Raw genomic sequence first — 21,545 nt, 5'->3', positions numbered from 1 at the left:
GATAGACTGGGGCGGGGCATGGTTGCTAGGGCCGAGCTAGCAGGGTGCTGCGAGAGGCCCCGAGAGAGACTCGGTGGTTGCTAAGGGGGGAGGTCACAGAGCGCGGCTCAGGGATTGGGTAGCGTCGCGGGAGGTGGGTGGTGATTGGGCGGTGCCCAGGAGGCCCCCGGGTGAGGTGCGGGAACGTGAGCGAGAGTTCAGGCCGGAGGCCCGAGCTGAGGGCCGGCGCCTTCATCATGGCCTCGGCCCTCCTGGACTACACCATCGAGATCCCGGATCAGCCCTGCCGGAGCCAGGGTATGGAACGAGGGTTGGGTCCTGTCGTGGGGAGGTGACCTAAGGAGTCTGTGGGTCGCAAGCGCAGCTGTGGCCCCGCCCCTCTTGCGGCCCTGTCCTCTCGCGGCCCACCCCCTCACGGTGGGGGGCCCCCCCCCTCACCGCAGGTCCTAGACTTGGTCGGGTCCAGAGAGCCCCGCCCCCTAGTAAGCCCCTCCCCCAGAGTGCTCTTGGTGTCCGAGCCCCGCCCCTTCCCGGCGTCTACCTGACCCCTAACCCCGCAGGTTGGGGCCCTTTTTTCTGTCTCTTTAGTCGGAGTTCTGAGGCCCGTACCTTCGCTTCTCTCCTGGTAGCTGAAGGCCCTCCTGATTCCTTTGTTTGGGGTCGGGCTTCCCACTGCTAGCCTTTCTTCGGCAGTTGTGGTTCGGGGTCCCACCCATTATATTTCATCCACTATTTTCCTTGGGGCCCATGCAGAAGCCCAGGACACAGAACATTCATCCCTCCGTCCTCTGCACTCTCCTTGGCAGTGGTTACAGAGCCGTCTCTGCCGTGAAATAGCAGTCTGCTCAAATCCTGACTCCTCCCTTTAGTAGCTGGATGACCTTTGGCAGGCTTCCAGCTCTGAACTTCGGTTTCCTCATCTGCACAGCTGGGGTACCAATAGTAACCTCCCTCCTAGGGTTGTTGGTTGCACAACTGAGATTGTGTGAAGGACCCAGCATAATGCTCGGCACAGAGTGAGTTTAATGATTAGCTTTGTTTTCCTCTCTACAGTCGTATCATTACAGAAAGGTGTGTGGGAGGCTCCACAAAATTAGTAGCCTGTAGAGCAGGTCTGGATCCCTGGCAGTGTGAGTGGGATTGGGGGCCCAGAGAATGGAAAGTTTGGCCCTGATTGGGAATCATGGTAGAGGAGCCTTGACATACACCCCAGCCTGAGCTGCATGTCTTGCCTGCGTTACTCCACATCATCTTCACACCTCCAGCTGCTGCTCAGCCTCTTCTATTGCTACCACAACCATCTTCCCAGTGCAAAGCTTTGATCTTATCACTGTTCTACATAAAACCCTTCAGTGGCTCCTTATTGCCCTCAGGATAAATCAAATCCAGATTCCTTAGCCTGGCATTCAAAGTCCTCCATAATTTAGCAGACCCTGCTTACCTCTTTGATCACTGTGTCCTTCCACTGTTCAATTTGAGTTTTATGTTCTAGCAACCCCAAACTGCCTGTGATTCTCCACACACTTCTTGCTTCTCTGCCTGTGCTCCCTCCTTTTCTTCTGTCTGGAATGCCCTTTCCCTCTGCTGCCCCACACTGCCCCCTCACTTGCCTAGTTCATCATTTAAGGCTTCGCTCAGATGTTACCTCTTTCAGGAGAGCCTTTGCAGACCCCTCCCATAGCATCTTGTGTTCCTGGGGTGGGGTCTAGGAGGGGAGTGCAATCCCTAGGCTCCCCCAGAACAGATGGCTCCAGACCAGCTGTATTTCGCTAGAGCCCTCTGTTGGCCGAGGGCTCTTAGGCTTATAGATGTAAAAATGCTTTTGAAAAGTTTTGGCATCAGTGGGAGATAAAGCCAGTTAATAATATTGCCCTTGGAGAACCTTCAGCTGCAAAGAGCTGGAGCTGCCTTCTGCATGGCCAGGAGGGCAGAAGTTCTCCCTCATCCCACGTGGGCAACCTGGCGGTCTTGGTTTGCATTTCAGTTCTACCTCCTGCTGTTCTATGGCTTTGGCAAGTTATGTTTGGCAATGTTTGGCAAGTCTATGTTTGGCAAGAACATCTCTGAGCCTCAGATTCCCTATTGTGAGGGTTAACAAGGTAGTGACTGGATGTGTGTGCCTGGCGTGGAGCAGGTGCTCTGTTGGTATATTTCCTCCCCTTGCGGCTCCCCTCCCTGCTTCAGGGGGCTGGGTCCTAGAATTGGAAGAAATCTCAGGGGGCCACTTTGTCCTGCATCCTTCTCCTGGCATGAGAGCATGCTGTTGCCACCAGACCCTTCCCTGACAGGATGCTTCCTCCCAAATATCCTGGCCTGTTGGAGGCAACTGGGATTGTTAGAAAGCACTTCCCTTTCTTGAGCCACAGTAGGCCTTCCTGTCATTTCTGCTTTCAGTTCAGCATTTGCTGTGTCCTGGCTATGGGTTAGTTGCTGGTGCCTCAGAAGTGACTCACACACAGACTCCTTCAAGGAGCTGTGGTTCTGGGGAGGGCTCAGGGCTTAGAAGCAGGTGGTTTCACAAAGACATGGTAACTGCAGGGCTAGGAGGTTGTGGTGGGTGCAACACAGAGCAAGGTAGTCTCTCTTCCTCTCTTTGCAAGAGGACAGCTCATCTCTCTTCTCCAAGAGAAATACCTCCAGGGCCTTCAGTTGTTCCTCCTCTGGTGTGGTTCTAATAGCCTCCTCCTTCTGATTGCTCCTCTGCACTGGCTTTGGTTTCTCATTCCTTTCCCTCTCAAAGTGCATAGCCCAGAGCTGCACTCAAGGCTGTATGGCCCTCAGAAGGAAGTGACAGCACTGTGATCCCCTGATTCTGTTTTCTTCCTGTCTGCAGAGAGCTCCCCTCCAGGCTGACAGGGCTTCACAGACAATCTTTGGGGGTCCAGAGATTGTCTCTCTTTCGCAATTATTGTTTAACGGTGGAGAAGTGTGTAGGACAGTCACATTCGGTTTCTGGAATTGCTTTTCCCCCGTAATTGAGCATCAGAGCCACAGAGCCCAGCACTGCTGTGAGTTGATAGAGAGACGAGCAGCTTCTGCTGGCACATCAATTAGCTGGAAGGCAGCTACAGATCTGGGGTCGTTCAGAGCCCAGGGTCCTTCTGCTGGGATTCCCACCAGCAAGTATCCGTGGCTGTCTGGGCCAAATGAGGGTCGTCTGCCTGGTCCTTTGCTGAAGCTGATCCCTTGACCCAGCATTTCCCCCCATCCCACCCACTCCTCTTTGGCCAGTGATCCCCTCACCCTCCTAAGTGAGAATCGGGTAGTCTCATCTCATTTCCTTGGGGAAGGTTCTGTTCTCAGGGCTGCCACAGCAGGGATCTCTGTCGTGTTGTTGGAGGGTTTTGCTCAGTGTTGCCAGAGCCTGGCAAGGATGAAGTGCCAAATGAGCTGAAGGGAGTCGTTTGGCAGCACTTGGGCCCCGCCCAAGTTGCTCTGCCATCCCAGGCCAGGGCTGTGCTGCCCCTCCTCGCAGCCAGAGAATGGTCAGCCAAGTCCTGCCCTGGGGCCCCTCTGCGGCTCACTGGCAGGCCAGCAGGCCTTCTTAAAGGCACCCTGTTGCTTTCATGTTCAGTAAACATTTTTTAGAAATAATTGATTCACAGAATTAATGAGGCTGGGACAAGGGGCTCACTCTTAGGGTACAAAGAAAGCCTTCCAGGGGGGGTCACAGAGAAGGGAAGTGATAGGTTTATTGTAGGCCCAGGCTTAATTGTCAGTCTGCTCTTCTGCTGAGCGCCTGCCCGGGTCAAAGAACTGTAGACCTTGTCTTGACCCCCAGGAAGTTTTCCCTGGCACCGGGGAAACAGTCTGGGGTGGACCACAGTCCGGACCACCATGGTGGGCCCCAGGGGTCGGCTGCCTTCCTGTAGTAGAGTGGCCCAAGCTGGACCTGGAGCTGCGGGAGGGCTGACAAGTAGATGGGGAGCAGCAGGAAGTGCAGAACTAGGGGCGCTGGGGGGACTGAGAGTGGCCCGAGAGAGCAGGGCCCTGGCAGCAGGCCGCCAGGTGCTTTCAGGAGCCGGAGAGAAAATCTCAAGAGCTGTCATACCAGAGAGGCCTCAAAGCCCCGGGTGAAGGGTTGGGACTAGACCCTCTTCTTGTCTGTGGGGACCCCGTAGGTGCTTTTCTTTTTAAACAGGGAAGTTTTGTTTATTTTTTTAATCACGGTGTCTTTTCTTTCATGCATTAATAAAAACCCTTCCTAATTTGTCTGCTTTATACCAGGCACCGTGCTAGGCCCTGGATCTGAGCTCCAGACCTGAAGGACCCTTTGCTGGCCTCCTTTGCCTGAGGTCTCTGTGGTTTCTGTTGCACTTACATTGTTGACCATGCCTGGCTCACATGCCAGGCCTGCCAGGAACCCCTCTTATGATTTTATTACTTCTCACAACCACCTTGTGAAGTAGGGAGTACTCTTATCCCGTCTTACAGATGAGGAACAGAAGCTCAGGGGAGGTGAAGTATCTTGCCCCAGGTTATCCCAGATTCCAACTTGGGAGCCTCACTCCAAAGCCTGTGCATGCAGATTTCAGTTGCCATCGGGAAGTACTGCCTGAATACAGTTCCATTTCTAGGAAACAATTAAGGACATGCAGGAAGAAAGAGGTGTCCATTAAAGTATTTTTATAACAGCAAAAGATTAGAAACAACATCATGTCCAATAATGGGAGCTTGGCCACCATAAATTATGAAATATTCTATAGCTGCTCTGCAGCCACTAAAAAGAATGGTGTAGAGATATATAAACCGACAGGGAGAGATGTTCACAATATATTGCTAAATTGAAGAAAGCAGATTACAAAAGCAGTATGATTCCAATTTTATGAGATATTCATTTTCTGCTTTTTCTACAGTGAGCATGCATTCTTCATGAAGTAATAATAACTTCAATTCATTGAACTCTTTCTTTGTGCCAGGGTAACATGCTAAGCCCTCAGTAGTCACTATCTTATTCAGTCCTATGTATTATTATCCCCGTTTCACAGATAAGGAAATTGAAGCTTAGAGAACTAGCTCAAGGTCTGTTTCATAGTTATTGGTGGCAGAACCAGAGATTTGAACCCAGGTATGGTTTTATACAGTATGCACTCCTAGATACCATGCTACTCTCCTATGCTGTTACTCCAAAAAAAAAAAAAGTAAATTTAAAATGAAGTAATTTGGTTTAAATATAGGAACTGTGAGACTCTAGAAAGTATTTCTTGGGAGTAGAGGAAATTGAGGATCCTTTTATTCCTTGTATTTTAAGAAGAAAACATAGGTTCTTTGTATTTTTGTTCTGGCTTGCAGAAGAAAAGCACATATTGTTCCACAGATTCTTATGCCTTGTCAGCCCTTTCCTTTGTTTTCCCCATATGCCCCTGGGATATACACAATCCAATTTATGCTTTAGTTTTATGACTTGAACTGTTGTACAATATAGTATGTATCTGTAATTCTTGTATTATTGGTGTCAGTGTTGTTTGTTGAGAAAAGTCCAGAGGACAGAGAGCCCGTGAGATTAAATTGTTTTGTGAGGTACTGAAGAAGTGCTAGGGTTGAAAAGAATACTTCTGCCTCGCCAAGGGGCTTCTGGGTATCCGTGATCTCTTTGACTTCTCAAGTGCTGTTGACTCTGCAGGACACCTCCCCCCACCTTTTTTTTTTTTTAATTAATTAATTTATTTATGGCTGTGTTGGGTCTTCGTTTCTGTGCGAGGGCTTTCTCTAGTTGCGGCAAGTGGGGGCCACTCTTCATCGCGGTGCACGGGCCTCTCACTGTTGTGGCCTCTCTTGTTGCGGAGCACAGGCTCCAGACGCGCAGGCTCAGTAATTGTGGCTCACGGGCCCAGTTGCTCCGCGGAATGTGGGATCTTCCCAGACCAGGGCTCGAACCCGTGTCCCCTGCATTGGCAGGCAGATTCTCAACCACTGTGCCACCAGGGAAGCACTCCCCCGACCCTTTTTTAAAAAATAATATTTTAACTCTCATTGCAAAAGTGATACATATGGATTTTAGAAAGTGAGTAGAAAAAAAAAATCATGAAAAAGAAATTGCCTCTGATCCCAGAAATAATTGCTATTAATATTTGATGTATTTTTTTCTATGCATAAGTATGTGTAGGTATGTGTGTATGTATGTATATAGGTATTCTGTTGTACATACTTCTTTGCAACTTGCTTTTTCACTTAATGTGTTACTGTTAATTCTTAAAATAATAACATTATTGAGATACAATTCACGTACCATAAAATTCACCCTTTTAAAATGTGCAATTCATTGGTTTTTAGTATATTTACAGAATTGTGCAACTGTCACCACTATCTAATTTCAGAGCATTTTCATCACCTCCAAAAGAAGCCCTGAACCATTAGCAGTCTCTGCCCACTTCCCCCTCCCTCCAGCTCCTGGCAGCCACTAATCTACTTTCTACCGTGTGGATTTGCCTATTCTGGACATTTCATATAAATGGAATCATGCAATATATGGTCTTTGTGTCTGACTTCTTTAACTTAGCATATGTTTTCAAGGTTCATCCATGTTTTAGCAGTACTTCATTCCTTTTTATGACCAAATAATATTCCATTGAATGGATATACCACATTTTATTCATCCATTTACAGGTGATAGGCATTTGGATTGTTTCTACTTTTTGGCTATCGTGAATAATGCTGCAGTGAACATTCGTGTACAGGTTTTTGTGTGGACATATGTTTTCAGTTCTCTTGGATATATACCTAGGAGTGGAAGTGCTGGGTCATATGGAAACTCCATGTTTAATTTTATTTGAGGAACTTCCAAACTGCTTTCTAAAGTAGATGCACCTTTTTGCATTCTCACCAGCAGTGTATGAGGGTTCTGAATGCTCCACATCCTCATCAACACTTGGTATTATCTGACTTTTTATTATAGCCATCCTAGTGGGTATAATGTGCTGTCTCGTGGTTTTGATTTTCATTTCCCTAATGACTGTGATGTTGAGCACCTTTTCATGATCTTATTGGCCGTTTGTACATCTTATTTGGAGAAATGTCTTCAAATCCTTTGCCTATTGTAAAGTTGGGTTATTTGTCTTTTTATTTTTGAATTGTGAGAGTTTTTTTATGTATCCTGGATACAAACCCCTTATCAGATATATGATTTGCAAAAATTATCTCCCATTCTGTGGGTTTCTTCATTTAAAAAAAAAAATTTATTTATTTATTTTGGCTGCATTGGGTCTTTGTTGCTGCGTGTGGGCTTTCTCTAGTTGTGGTGAGCAGAGGCTACTCTTCATTGGGGTGCGTGGGCTTCTCATTGCAGTGGCTTCTCTTGTTGTGGAGCACGGGCTCTAGGTGCGTGGGCTTCAGTAGTTGTGGCACTCGGGCTCTGGAGAGCAGGCTTAGTAATTGTGGCGCACGGGCTTAGTTGCTCCGCGGCATGTGGGATCTTCCCGTACCAGGGCTCGAACCTGTGTCCCCTGCATTGGCAGGTGGATTCTTAATCACTGCGCTACCAGGGAAGTCTGGTTTCTTCACTTTTTGATGGTGTCCTTTGATGTTCAAAAGTTTTCAATTCTGATGAAGTCTATTTTTTCTTTTATTCCTTGTACTTTTACTCATGTCTAAGAAACCATTCTCTAATCCAAGGTCACAAAGATTTACTCTTACATTTTCTTCTAAGAGTTTTATAGTTTTAGCTCTTACATTTATGTCTATGATCTGCTTAATGTATTACAGACTATTTCCATATGATTAAACATTTTTCTTTCATAGGAGTAGAATTACTAAGTCAAAGAGTGCATGTGTTTTGAGGCTTTTAATACATGTTCCAAAATTGTTGTGATTCTCTTCTCCCTATCATTTCCTTCCCCCTTCCTACCTGTCCCCCACTGCTCTGGTTCAGGCATTTGCCAACTCTTGCCTTGCGTGTTACAGTAGTAACACGACCTGTTCTTAACGGGCCCTTTCAGTGCAGTGGATAAGTACAGTGGCGTGGTGATGGTGGTGCTGTGACAATACAGAGGAGGGGCATCTAACCCAGTCTAGTGATGAAGGGTCTGGGGAGGGCATCAAGGGGGGCTTCTTGGATGTCAACAGTGAGCTGACTCAGCAGGTGGCGTGGGCATTAGCAAAGCATAACATGGAGCATCAGCCTCCAGGGCTGGGGAGTGAGGTGCATGTGCAAGGTCCTGGAGGCGGGGGGTAGTGTGGCATGGTGGTCCAGAGATGGATGCTGGCTGTGCCACTTCCTGGCTGTGTGTTTTTGGGGAAAGAGACTTACCCTCTCTGTGTTTTAGTTTTCTTATCTGTAAAATGGGGATAGCAATAGCAGCTAACTCCTCGGGTGGTCGAGGGACCAAATGAGGCAGCGTATGCTGAGGTTCTGACTGCGATGGCCAGTCCCTGAGGAGGAGCAGGTGGAAGAGGTTGGTGTTGGATCTGTTGCTATAAAGAGGCAGCCATGTGTACGGGTTTGGAGCTGAGTGGAAAGAGATTTGGTTAAGACTTGTTTTTTTTACCCAGGGGCCTCCTGGGGTAGTGGTGATGAGCTGGTCTCTGAGTCAGACCACCTGGGTTTGGATTCCAGCTTCACTGCTTATTAGTTGTGTAACCTTGAACAATTATTTACTATCTCTGTGGCTTAGTTTTTAATCAGTAAAATGAGAATAATAACAGTACCTTGTTCGTACGATTGTTGTGAGGATTAAATGAGTTGATATATAAAGTGCTTCGAATAGTGCCTGACACAATTCTCTTTTTGCTGTTATTGTTATTGTTTTTCTTGGTGATGGGAAAGAGGAGGAGGTAGGAGCTAAAGGAGATGTGGAATTCAGAGAGGTTTGTGATGGTTTAGGACCAAGGTGGGTTTGATTGCCTGTGCAGGGCTGTGGTAAGTCCTGGTGTAGAAGTGGGAGACAGAGCCAGTGCCCGAGTCTTCAGTGCCTGAGGGGCAGTGGCCAGAGGCCAGGAGATGTCAGCAGTGGGAGGGGGAGAGGGGGATGACCAGTGGAAGGAGCATAAAAGGAGCAGGGGCTTTTACAGAGAATGGAGGAATCATGATCTGGATGTGGCAATAAATAACAATAGCCATAGCTATTACTTTTATTACTCTGGAAAGGGCAATGGGTAACAAGAAGAATGCCAGCTCTTTCTCCTTGGATCTATCCTTCAATTTGCAGCCATGTGTTCATTCATTCAGCATGTTTCTGCTGAGTGCCTACACGGGCCAGCTACACTGCTGGGCACCGGGAATATGGCGCTGAATGCAACAAACCCAGTTCCTGCCTTCACAGAGCCTACTGGCTGAGGGGAGACAGACATCATATGAGTAATTGTGCAAGTCATTAATCAATACAGACTGCATCATGCCACTCCCCCAGTTCCAGAATCTTCATTCGCTCTCCACTGCTCCGGATAAAATCCTGACTCCTAAGCATGGCTTGGGGGCCTTGCAGGATCGGGCCCCAGTCCCACACTTGGCAGCTCTCCTGCCCACTGCTGCTCCCTCTTCCAGCCTTCTAGCCTCCTAGGACTGCTTGCTGTGCCCCAGAGCAACTGTAACCTCTCCATCGTCCCCTGCCCCTGCTCATGCCCTTTCTCCACCTGGCATGCTCCTACGGTCCGTCAAGGCCAGCACAGCAAGCGTGTCTTCCTGTGGGAGGCCTTTCCTGGTCACCATCACTCTCTCAGCCATGTTCCCGGAGCACCTTGGACTTTTCTGGTTTATAGTGCTCCATGTCTAGAATCAGAATGGGCAGCGTGGCTCCAGTGGGAGGAGGTCATGACAAAGGCTCTGAGTTAGGAATGGGCATGGAGAGGGGGCCCTGGGAAGAGACTGTGTCGGGGGAGTGGGAGATGCCTGTGGGTAGGAGGAGCACCTTGTGCTTCAGGGGGGCGGCCTCAAATGCCTGGCTGGAGTAGAAGGACAGATTCCCTCCTTTTAGGAATGTTATGGAAAGCTTGGGCTCTGCGAAGAGGCAGTGTGTCCAGGGTGTCCGTATTCTGAGTTTCTTCGTGGAGACGTGTGTCTGGTGAAGAGTCATTTCTGCCTGAGTTGGTGAAGCCAAGGGTGCCGGCAAAACCTGCAGTGGAGCAAAGTGGAGTTATAGAGCCCAGCTGTGGGGTGAGGGGCAGCTCAGAGGCCCGGCAGAAGTGTCTGAACCTTCCCGGACTGGGAATGCCCCACCACTGCTGGTAAGGGCGGCCACCAGGGGATGTGACTGCCCCTGGCTGCCTTCTCTCTATTTGAGATAAACCCCCAAACCCTTTGCTGGTGTCTTGGTGGTGGTACCTGGAGGGGAGCCCCATAGGCTGGGGGAGGGGAGCCCATGCTCAGACAGCTACACAGAGGTTAGGGAGCCTCCCTGGAGCGAGTCTCAGAAATCCAGCTGCTGGACCTCAGAGGGTCAAAGGCAGATCCAAACTGTAGCTGTTGATTACCACGCATGAGGCTGCCGCAGCCTGAGCTTTACGGGTAGTCATTGCCAGCAGGGTTGGGCCGGGGCCTCAGTGAGGCCCAGATAGAGCCTCTCCACCAGAAAGGCCAGTGTAGGCGAAGAGCTGCCCTGGCCAAGGACAGGAGGCCACCAGGCCAAGAAAGGTGGTGAGAATATTTAGAGTGGCCTGGTTAGAGCTGTGGGACCATCTCTCTTATCAGAGGCTGAGGCCAGTGTCAGGGGAGCCTGGGACAGCTGGCAGGGGTCAGCAAGGGACTGAGGTGCTGGGAGCTCCTGGTCCAGGCTGAGTTGCAACTCAGTCTGGCATCCCCATGGGTGCAGGCAGTTAATCTCCAAAGGCCGGAGTTGCCACCGCTGGAGAGCAGGAACACTGAACTTTTCAATCACATTAATTTCCACAGGAAATTGTTGTCTTCCTTTTGTCCAAAGGTTAGTGATTTATATTTACCATCCTCTTAACTAGCCTTGAAATTTACTGTTGCCAGGTCACCACCAGCATCCATAAATCTTAGGGTGGCAGCTGAGCATAGCCAAGTGGCTTGATCCTTGGAAGGGTACACCCCGGTCCTTTCAGAAGGGCAGATAACTAGCAACAGACAGTCCGTGCACAGAAGTCGCCCCAAGGAGGGTGGGTACTCATTTGGCAGGGAAAATGAGAGGAGGTCTGACTGACATGGTTGCAGGGAGGCCTTCAGAAGCAGCTTGTGGCTTGTGCCTTGTGCCTTGGCACGTCACTGAAGGAGATGAGCTTCTAGTTGTGGATGGGGCTGGTGGCACAGAAGGTCTCAAGTGACTTAGCTAGGATGGGGAGCAGGGACCAGATTCCCAGCTCTACACTTCCTGTGTGACCTTAGGCAAGTAACTTAACCACTCTGTGCCTCAGTTTCCTCATCTGTAATAATATTACTCGTATTGTTGTTGTGAGGGTTAAACCTCAGTAAATACCGGCTGTTATTCTTCTCTGTCAGGACAGGGTGGGTGGTTTGGTAGTGGCCGCCAGAGTCTGTCTGCTTCACTTCCCTGCTTATACTGCCTTATCCATTTCTCCTTTTTTTTTTTTTTAATAATTATTTTATTTATTTATTTTTGGCTGCGCTGGGTCTTCGTTGCTGTGCGCGGGCTTTCTCTAGTTGCGGCGAATGCGGGCTACTCTGTTGCGGTGTGTGGGCTTCTCATTGTGGTGGCTTCTCTTGTTGCAGAGCACGGGCTCTATGCATGCGGGCTTCAGTAGTTGTGGTGCACGGGGCTCAGTAGTTGTGGCTTGTGGGCTTTAGTGCACAGGCTCAGTAGTTGTGATGCACGGGCTCAGTAGTTGTGGCTCACGGGCTCTAGAGCGCAGGCTCAGTAGTTGTGGCGCATGGGCTTAGTTGCTCCGTGGCATGTGGGATCTTCCCGGATCAGGGCTCGAACCCGTGTCCTCTGCATTGGCAGGCGGATTCTTAACCACTGCGCCACCAGGGAAGTCCCCCATTTCTCCTTTTAAAGCCCTCTTCTTCCATCTGCTCATGCAATTAGGACAGCAACTGGCAAACTTTTTCTGTAAAGGGCGGTATCTTAGGCTTTGTGAACTGCGTGGTCTCTGTTGCAGCTACCCAACTCTGCTGTTTAGCTTGAAAGCAGCCATAGACATTATGTAAATGAATGAGCTGGGCTGTGTTTCAATAAAACTTTATTTGTGGACACTGAAATTTAAATTTCATTTGAGTTTCACATCACAAAATCTTCTTTTGATTTTTTAAAAAACCATTTTAAAATGTAAAAAACATTTTTAGTTTTAGTTTGAAGGTCATATGAAAACAGATCATGGGTCGAATTTGGCCCATGGTTTGTAGTTTGCAGATCCCTGGATTAGAAGGTGAAATTGCATGGCGGAAGTATTTATTCACTTTTCTCACCTGGGCTGTCTTTGAGTCACCAAAGAAAGGGGCCCTCAGGTGGGTTTTTCCAGTTACCCTGCAGTGCCTCCTGAGAAGCCTAAAAGCCAGTTGAAGTGAAGGACAGAGGAAGGAGCCCCCTGGGAACCTGAGGCACAGGGACCAGCAGGATGTCTGGGCCTGGCACCTGGTGCTCCCCTGCCAGCAGCCCGAGTAGCGCTGGCTCTGGATTGGCCAGTCACCCCCACCCCGAACCCTAACTCCAGGGATGACAGTCTTACCCTGCTTGTGTTTCAGAGAACAGCCCCAACCAAGGCGGGAAGGAGGCGGGGACTCGACAGCCTTTGGTGATTCTCTTGGGCTGGGGTGGCTGCACGGACAAGAACCTGGCCAAATACAGCGCCATCTACCACAAAAGGGTGAGTACTGCAGGTGTGCGGACGCCCAGTGCGTGGGGCCGCTCTGCGGGACTCTCCCAGCCTTGGCTGCCCTCATCTCCGGGCTGCAGTGGAGGCTGACCACCAGTCAGCCCAGGCAGGCCTGGGAATGGCACCAAGAATAGCCTGTGAGGAAGACGCTGGGCCCATGGGGACTTGGGCAGGATTATCCACCCTTTGCAGCCAGCTCTGTGGCCTGGTCTGTCCCCTTCAGCCCCCTGACCTGCTCCCCCTTCCTTCCTCCCCAAGCCCCACAGTGGACAGCCCATCCCAGATGTGCTCCCAGCTGCGGAGTCAGCCCAGACCTCAAGTCTCTGTTGGCTAGTGCTGCCTCTGTGGGCAGCAGGAACCTGGGCCGGGTGCGCTGGGCATAGTCTGGACTCCTGGGGCTTTCTCCTTTTCTGACCAGGTGAGTTTCTGTCTTAGGGCTGACCATGGCACCTTCACGTTTCCAGAGTGGAAGGGCCTCTTGGAAGAGAGATTCAGGACTGCGGTTTCCTTGCTTCATCTCAGGATGCACCAGGAGTTGGATGTAGAGGCTGTGGTTATTGGAGAGAGCCTTGGGAGGGCCTGGTTATATCTGGGAAGCCCCTTTCACAGCCTTGGCCGCTGGCCTGACCCTGCCCTCCTCAGCCCAGACCTCCTGAAGCAGGGAGGCATCAGTACAGGCCCCCAGCCGCCAGCTGGAAGCCCTGCACTGAGGAGGAATGGCAGTCACCTGGGAGAAGGGCCAGCTGGGGCCCCCTCCTCTCAGCCTCCCTCCACTGACCCACGTCTGTGCTGTGCCCCAGGTGTGTGGTGGCCCTGGAATGGGAGAGGAATTGGAGGAAAGATGTAGTTCTGAGCTTGAGGCCTCCCCTCAACCAACAAGCCTGGTCCTCTGGCATTGCCTTATTCCTTAAGTAGTTTCAGCTGCTTCTGAATTCTACTTACTGGGAGAAGCTAGTTTTGTCTGGCTTCTTCATTAGACTAAGATCCTTGAGGGCAGGCAGAGGACTAGGAATAGGTGAGTGTGGCCAGAACAGAGGACAAAAGAAAGGGCAAGTGTGAAGAGATGAGGCTGGGAGGGTCCTCAGGGGACTTAAGCAGGGGTGTGATGTTAGACTTGTGCTTCTGAGAATACCTCACTGCCGAGTGGGGAAAGGATTGTGGGGGCCAGGACCAGAGGCTGGGAAGTGAGTTTGTTGAGGTGGCCAGGACCTTGGGGCTGGTGGTGCTGGTGGAGGGAAGTTGATGGATCAAGAGCTTGTTAGGAGGTAGAGTGGTCATTGGATGAGAGATTGTGTGTGGGCACAGGGATAGGGAGGGGTCTGGGTAATGCCAGGTTTCCGGCTGCAGCAGATCCTGGGTTCTTTGAAACAAGGAGCACTAGAAGAGAAGCCGTGGGCTCTGGGGTGGATGAGATTTCCCCCAGGGAGTGTGTAGAGGGCAAGGAGAAGAGGCCCAGGACAGAACCCAAGCTTAAAGGAGCAGAAGACGAAGAGGGTCCCACATGGAAAGGAGGAGTGGCTACAGATGGACAAGAAAACTCAGGGGAATGTGATGGAATCCACAGGAAGAGTGTCTTAGGGAAATGGACCACTGTCGAGGGAGAGAGGAAAGATGTTCTTGGGGCAGACGGCATGGGAGAAAGTGATGGAGTGGAGGGAGGAAGTGATCCCAGGGAAGGCAGAGGGCGTGAGGTGGCAGCGCTCGTTGGCAGGGGGTTTTCTGGGAAAGGAGTGGGTGCCTTTACCCCCTGGTCAGGAGGATAAGATGGGGGTAGAGAAAAAAATTTTCCAACCCCAAACTCCTGATACTTTATGATTTAAAAGAATATAAAAACGTCATAGTCTGTCCCCTAGAGATCACCTCTATTGAGCGTTACTATATATCCTTTCAGCTTTTTTCCCGTTTGTGCATCTTTTCTTTACCTAAATAAGATCTCTTGAATACACTATTTTATATCCTGCTTTTTTTCGGACGGTGGTCTCCACTGTCCCATGTTAATACATTTTAATCTCATCGAGTTTCCAGTCCATATTCAGATTCTCTGATAGTCGCCAAAGTGTCCTTTATAGCTGATTTTCCCGAACCAGGGTCCAATCCAGGATCGCCCATTGCATCAGTTATTTTGTTCCTTAAGTCTCTTATAAGTCTAGAACAGTCCATTTTTTCCTGTTTCTGTCTTACTGAAGAGCCAGGGCTACCAGAGAGTGTTTCTAAGAGCTCGTAATCCCAAATGCTGCCAGAAGGAAAGTACGGTGGGGACCGAAAGGTGTCATGGGATTTAGCCATTCGGGAGAATGTGGGCGACCATGGTAAGAGCAGTGCAGCTGTCAGAGTGGAGTCAGTGGGAGGGGACCAGGTGGAGAGGGTGGGTGTCAAAGTTTGGGAAGGTGAAGAGAGGGTGGGACAGAGTTAGAGGGGAACATGGTGGAAAGGCAGAGGCTTTAATTTTTTTTAATGAGATCGGTTTGAGCAGGAATCTGGAACGAGGAAGAGACTGAAATACGGTAGAGTGAGGTGAGGGCAGATGGATCAGGCTGGGACTGAGCGTGTGTGGAGATGGAGAGATGGTTGGCTTCAGGGGAGAGAGAAGAGACTGGGATCGGACAGCCAGTGAGAGCCCGGTCCTTGGTGCAGGGGGGTTCTAGGAGCATCTGACTCGGGAGGTGGCAGCAGAGATGGAAACCTCAGAGCGAGGCCCAGGGAAGCTTGGTGTATGTGCGCTTCCTTCACAGGGGGTGTTGGGTGTTCACAAGGCAAGCTCTGTGCATGCACTCACGGGTGACGTGGAGGTGGAGGGCACATGCGCCCTCAGAGATGGTGAGTTCCCAGGAACTGCTGAGTTTATGCCTGTATCAACAGGTAGTTCTGCATGGGAACGCTTCTGGGGAGAAGTGTGTGTGGGCGTGTGCGCACGCACATGTGTGGGCTCCTGAAGGCAGCTCCTACAGTGGTGTGTGTGCTGTGGGTGTGCGTTGGTGGCTGTGCTTTTTTGTGCACTTCACAGGTGGTGCAGTGGGTGCCGTAGTGTGCAGTGGGTGCCATGGGTGTCTGCATCTGTGGGGTGTGAGGCGGACAAGGCTGTATTTAGTCCCAAGGGTCGTGTGTGTGTGGTGGTGGTGTGGGGTATGTTTGTGTTCGTGGGCGATGCTGTGTGTAAGTTGAGGGTGGGTGGAAAGCACCCTCTGGGGAGTTGGAGCAGAGCTCTTTGTGAAATTTTCCAGATCTGCGGGGCCAGGTAGCATCCGTGACCCCCGCTGCAGAGTCTTGGGAGGGGTGCTTAGGTACGCTAGGGTCTTGGTGAGAGCCAAGCCAGGAGGAGTTGGGGCACATGTGATCACAGTCAGCGGGAGGGGACAAGGTCAGGAGGCTGATGGCAGGGTTACCTCAGCTGACCATCTCTCTCTGGCTCTGGGTCATTCAAGTACTGCGCGCATATAATTTTCTCCTTGTTATTACTCCTACCACCACTAATGACTGCTGCTCTTAGCTGAGGACTTTGTGCCAAGTGCTGTTTTGGGCACTCGAGATAACGTTTTTTCGTTTCATTTTCACCACAATCCCATGAGATGGATGTTATTCCCAACTTACAGATGGGAATGCAGACTCAGAAAAATGAAGTAAATTGCTGTTCATCCATACTGTTAATAAGTGCTGGTCCCAGGAATTGAGCCCAGAACTGTCTGACCCCAGAGCCTGCCTAACTCAGATTCCCCTGACAAAGGGCCCTTTGTCTCTGGCACATGTTAATGAGAGAGGATTAGGACTCAGGGGGGCTTTGGCTGCCTGTTCTAACTGGCCTAGAAGGGGGTCTGTGTGGAGACCTTGAGGTGTACTTGACCCAGGCATTGAGGGGTACAGAGCCCTACAGAGAGTTTAGCTAAGATTTTAGAATTTGAGGAACAATGGAGTTTACTGTATTTGGAATTTCAGGGAGAGTGAGGAGTGATCCCAGGCCTTGGAACCAGACATTTGGGAGTATGGCCTCTGTTCTCAGGGCCCTGTGGGAAGGTGGCAGTGGCCAGAGACTGACGCCATGTGGGCCTGGCTCACGGGTGGCCTCTGGTGGTCAAGGCTGGGCCTGCAGGCTGTCTCTGGTGTTGGGTCTTGTGGGGATACCTGTTTGTCCCTGGGAAGTAGGGACAGGCAAGAGCAGAGTCGCTGTAGCAGGGTGTAGCCAAGCAGTGAGGCCTTAAATGTGCCAGAGTTGAGCAGATGAGGGTGCAGGGTCAGGGGTGGGAGGGAGACAGGGAGCGGACCCGAGTGAGGAGGCTTCCTTCTGGTCAGCCCAGATGTTTCCAGAGTGAGCTCTGGGCTCCAGGCCTCGCATACCATCCCAGGCTGAGGGGGCTTGGCCAGCATGAAGCGCTTATTCCACAAATGGGCCTGGTGGACCTTCCTGCGTCTAGGAGAGGTGAGCTGTTGCCCAGACTCCAGCAGGGCCTAGAGCACTGCCAGCTTATGGGCCTGTGGAAACTGGAGCTGCTGGACCCCTCTGACCTTAGCTGGTCCCCACCTCCCCACCCCATCCCCGAGGATGGACAGGGCCTCTCTCCTCTCCTCAGGGCTGCATCGTGATCCGATACACAGCCCCCTGGCACATGGTCTTCTTCTCCGAGTCCCTGGGCATCCCTTCACTTCGTGTCTTGGCCCAGAAGCTGCTTGAGCTGCTCTTTGATTACGAGGTTGAGAAGGAGCCCCTGCTCTTCCACGTCTTCAGCAACGCCGGCGTCATGCTGTACCGATATGTGCTGGAGCTCCTGCAGACCCACCGGCGCTTCTGCCACCTGCGTGTGGTGGGCACCATCTTTGACAGCGGTCCTGGCGACGGCAACCTGCTGGGGGCTCTGAGGGCGCTGGCAGCCGTCCTGGAGCACCGGCCTGCCGCGCTGCGCCTGCTGCTCCTGATGGCCTTTGCCCTGGTGGCAGTCCTGTTCCACGTCCTGCTGGCGCCGCTCACTTCCCTCTTCCACACCCACTTCTATGACAGGCTGCTCGACGCAGCCTCTCGCTGGCCCGAGCTCTACCTCTACTCCAGGGCCGACGAGGTGGTCCTGGCCAGGGACGTGGAGCGCATGGTGGAGGCACGCCTGGCGCACCGGGTCCTGGTGCACTCTGTGGACTTTGTGTCATCTGCACACGTCAGCCATCTCCGCGACTACCCTACTTACTACACGAGCCTCTGTGTCAACTTCATGCGCAGCTGCGTCCAGTGCTGAGGTCCTTGCCCTACCCACCTCACCTCTGCTCCAGAAATAAATGCCTGACACCTCCCCATAACCTACATCCATGGGTGGGGTCCTCTTCTGGTTCAACTCCCTGCAGCCCTCTGGGACTTTATGGTCCTCCAGGTAGAGAATTTCCATGGGCCTCTGTCCTGGGGACTGTGGTGGTCTGCTTATCCCAGGATTCTAGGGGCAGGAGTGCCTGCGCAGGTCTCTGCGGAAGTCTAGCAGTGGTTGTGTTTGGATAAGTGCAACAGTCAGGCTGTTGACCCCTGTGGCATTTAGGCTGTGAAGGGTTAATAAAGCTGGGTGTGGGGGGTAGGGGTGAGGATGAGCCCCAGCGTTGATCTCCGATTCCTTGAATAGGTGCCAGAGGGTAGGGGCAGGCTGGGGCAGGGGCTGTGATCTGTGCTCCCAGGTCCCAGAAGGGCAGAGCCCCACAGCATGGAGTACCGTCCCTGTGGATCCCACTTGGCAGTTCACTCAGGCTTCTCATTGCCAGGGAGTCTGATGTGGAAGCCAAATGGGGAGCTGAGGATACACAGGTGGGGGGCCTGTCCAGGTGTACCACACTTTGCCAGGAAGCCGCTAGATCCAGGAAAGTTGCAAGATGTGTGTGTAATGGGCAGATGGAGTGGGGAGCAGGAAGACAGCAGCGCCAGATGGGAGCTGGGACAAGCTGAGTCAGGAGCCCTAAAGACCAGAACCAGAACCACTGGCCTGAAAAAAACTCCTTCATCTCCTCGAGGGAGACCCACTTGGATCCTCTGTAGGCAGAAGCAGTGCCTTCAGCCTTAGAGTCCTGTATCATCTATCATTCTACAAGTCACTGCTGCACAATGCTGGCACATAGCAGGCATTCAATAAATATTTGTTGATTTAATGAGCTTACTGTGGTGATCGAGGGACTTGGGGGGCAGGGATGGGCTTTGAAAGTTTGACGGGCAGTGAAGGAGATGGCTGGAAAAGCCCTGGGTGGGAGCTGACCCCTGATAGTCTCAGGGCTGATGGACCCTCTGTCTCCAGAGCCAAGCCCTCCCTACATCGTCTCAGCCCTCTGGGACTCCCCCATGACTGTGGCAGCCAGTTCCTATGCCTGCATGGCTGCATTCCTAGGCATGGCCAACAGGTGGCAGTGCTGCACGCGACAGTGCTCAAGGATCCCACAGCAGGGCGGGTTTCATGCCCTCACTCTGGGTTAACGTCTCCTGTTAGAGAGCATATGGTCCCCAGGGTGGAAGTAACCAGCCATCAAGGACCCACTGAGTCCAAGGCAGGGAGAGCGGAGAGTAGAGAGCCGGAAGGAGCCAGCCCGGTGGGGATTGGGCATTGCCCACTTCTCTTCCAAACCCTCAGCCATCACTGGGGCTGCTCTGCCTCAACGGGCCACATACATTCCCTAGAATCTTGGGCCCCAGGATCCTTGCTTTCAGAATATTTGGTGCCATCAAGCTGGGCCTGGGCCTGTGAAGGGCCTTCGCTGGACTCCAACCAGGGTGATTTGTCATCTGGGTGCAGAGAGGGACATGAGCTGCCAACTGGACCTGATTCTGTAATATTCACTGTGGGGATCCCAGAGACAGGTGTGTCAGATTTGGGAAGATGGAGGGTGGGCCTGCTGTGTGAGAATGTGTGGAGAGGAGTCTAGAGTCATAAAGATATTCTGAGGTCTTGAATTTTAGCAAAATCTTGTTTTGTCAAAACAGCTTTCTGTGGTGGACAAGGACTCCTCTGCAGCTTTGAGCCCCTGCCCAAGTACCCAGAATGCTGCTCACTCACTGGCACTGGGCAGCCGTGGGGATAACCGTTTGACAAAGCTCCATCTCCAGTGCTGGCTGCCCAGCCTCAGTTCCCTGACTTGAGGGTCCACTTTGGTTAAAGGGGGTTCCTACTGTTTGTTTGATCTGGGCAGTTAACTATACCAGGCTGTTGGTCACTAGGATGGAGAACAGAAGCCACAGGGGACTGAGATGGTGGTTCCATTTTTGGTCCCTGGCTCACTTCAAGGGACTAGAAAGGGACAGAGGTTTGGGGCTTATATTTTCACCCAAGCTTATAGCCGTTCCAGCCCTAGACTGGGGGATAGAGGCTGCAACCCCTCTGTAGCCCCAAGCTCTGACCTCTTCTGTGATTAATGAGCTGACGATTCTGCATCGATAAGGAATTAACCTGGAGCCCCTACCCATCAATAGTCAGGAGTCCAGGTCCCAGCCTCACCCCCACCCCTGACAGTGCTCCAGGGCCCCTGAGCAGACCAACCCCACACTGCTTTACAAACCCATAGCCAAGTCCTTTCCCACACTGCGGCCAGGAATTAACCCCTTAACTGCCTCTGTTCATACCACCCCATCATCCACCCCTCCCTATACACATGCACAGAGGCAGCAGCTGTTTATACTGGTTTAATCCATGTCAAATGTAGTTTACAAAGGGAAAGGACAAGTACCTTTGTATAGAATATACAGACACAGCATCACACCATGGGGCCCACAAGGAGGGCAGGGGAGACAACACTTTTCCCTGGGAACAGCAGTCTAATCCCAGGAAAGGTTCTCTGCAGAAGGCTGGGTAGCCAGGAGCACCCTCATCCAGCCCCAGTCTCAGCCCCTGCTTCAGCTCGGTTCCCATTTCCTGTGCCTCCCCCCTCCCCCAACTCCTTATGAAGAGCCCCAGGAGCTAAGACTAAGGAGAGGATCATGTCCCTTGGGGCACGTGCCCCACGTCTGGGAGAAGAAATATACACCACTGAACACCGAGCACATGGGAGAGGGAAGAGAACCACGGGAGAGGGAGAGGGAGGGGGAGGGGGAGAGGCAGGCACCCCAAGAGGTGGATGGGCCGAGCCCCCAGCCAGCCCTAAAGGAGGCACTGCTTCCAGGTGTTCTTAACAAAAGAAGAAAATCATACAACCAAAGGGGAGGGGACGGGGTAGAGGGTGAGGAGTTGTCCCATTTATACACAACATTGTAAACATACACGGTCTATATTACATGTGCTTCAGTCTGGTGTTTGCATGTCTGTCTGTCCGTCTGTCAGTCGGGGGGGCTGGATCTCAGGAGCCTTGCCTGGTTACTCCCCCTACCCCCACCTCCCTGCCCCACCCTGGGAACAGAACCTGGAACAGGTATGGTCCCCAATCTTGGTGGGAGCCAGCAGGCAGGGCCTGGGCCTCAGCCTCCACTCTGGCTCGAGTCCTGTGTGTGTGCATGTGTGTGTGCGTTCATGTGTGTGCATGTATGTACACGGGGAACTAGTGTGCAAGTATGTACAAGGGGGGGGGTCACGTCACAGGCGGGGCAGGTGGGGCGCTCGAGGCAAGGCCTGCCTGGGGTGGCTAGCTCACAAGTAGATTCTCCGCAGGTCTCCGGGCGCTGTGATGGTGTTGCACTGAGGGCAGAGCTTCTTGGCACCCTGCAGGGAGAACAGGGAGGGCTCTGGTTATACCCTGTGCCGCACATTTGCTCGTGTGAGCCCCTGGGCCTGCAGCCGCATCTCCCCGAACCAGCTGTGTGCTGGGACCTCGGATCGGTCCTGCCCACCTGGGCTGGGGAGGCATGGGCGGCCTCTGTGAGCAGGCAGGCACACTCCTGTGTTGGGGAG

General features: G+C 51.9%; 2 protein-coding genes across 5 annotated transcripts in view; one reads left to right on the top strand and one right to left on the bottom strand.

The window, feature by feature from the left end:
- Positions 1 to 66: 66 nt before the first annotated feature.
- Positions 67 to 18,828, top strand: TMEM53 (transmembrane protein 53). 2 transcript variants are annotated; one of them, XM_007164574.3, is made up of 3 exons: positions 67 to 297; positions 12,593 to 12,714; positions 17,286 to 18,828. In XM_007164574.3, exons 1-3 carry the CDS (start codon positions 237 to 239, stop codon positions 17,937 to 17,939), a joined length of 837 nt encoding a protein of 278 aa, XP_007164636.3. In that variant the 5' UTR covers positions 67 to 236; the 3' UTR covers positions 17,940 to 18,828. The 2 variants fall into 2 exon arrangements, with proteins under 2 accessions (XP_007164636.3, XP_028019103.1); XM_028163302.2 differs by lacking the exon at positions 67 to 297 and adding an exon at positions 12,982 to 13,141.
- A 1,506-nt stretch (positions 18,829 to 20,334) lies between these two features.
- The window catches only part of RNF220 (ring finger protein 220), a 216,682-nt gene continuing 215,471 nt past the window's right edge, over positions 20,335 to 21,545 (bottom strand). For all 3 annotated transcript variants that reach the window (XM_057544990.1, XM_028163283.2, XM_057544989.1), the window contains one exon: positions 20,335 to 21,356. In XM_057544990.1, the coding sequence (XP_057400973.1) occupies positions 21,285 to 21,356 (72 nt within the window). In that variant the 3' untranslated portion in view covers positions 20,335 to 21,284. The remainder of the gene's footprint in view (positions 21,357 to 21,545) is intronic.

The sequence above is a fragment of the Balaenoptera acutorostrata genome, chromosome 1 (assembly GCF_949987535.1).
Source record: "Balaenoptera acutorostrata chromosome 1, mBalAcu1.1, whole genome shotgun sequence".
NCBI lineage: Eukaryota > Metazoa > Chordata > Mammalia > Artiodactyla > Balaenopteridae > Balaenoptera > Balaenoptera acutorostrata.
Note: the sequence above shows the minus strand (reverse complement) of the source record. Positions and strands in the feature narration are given on the sequence as shown.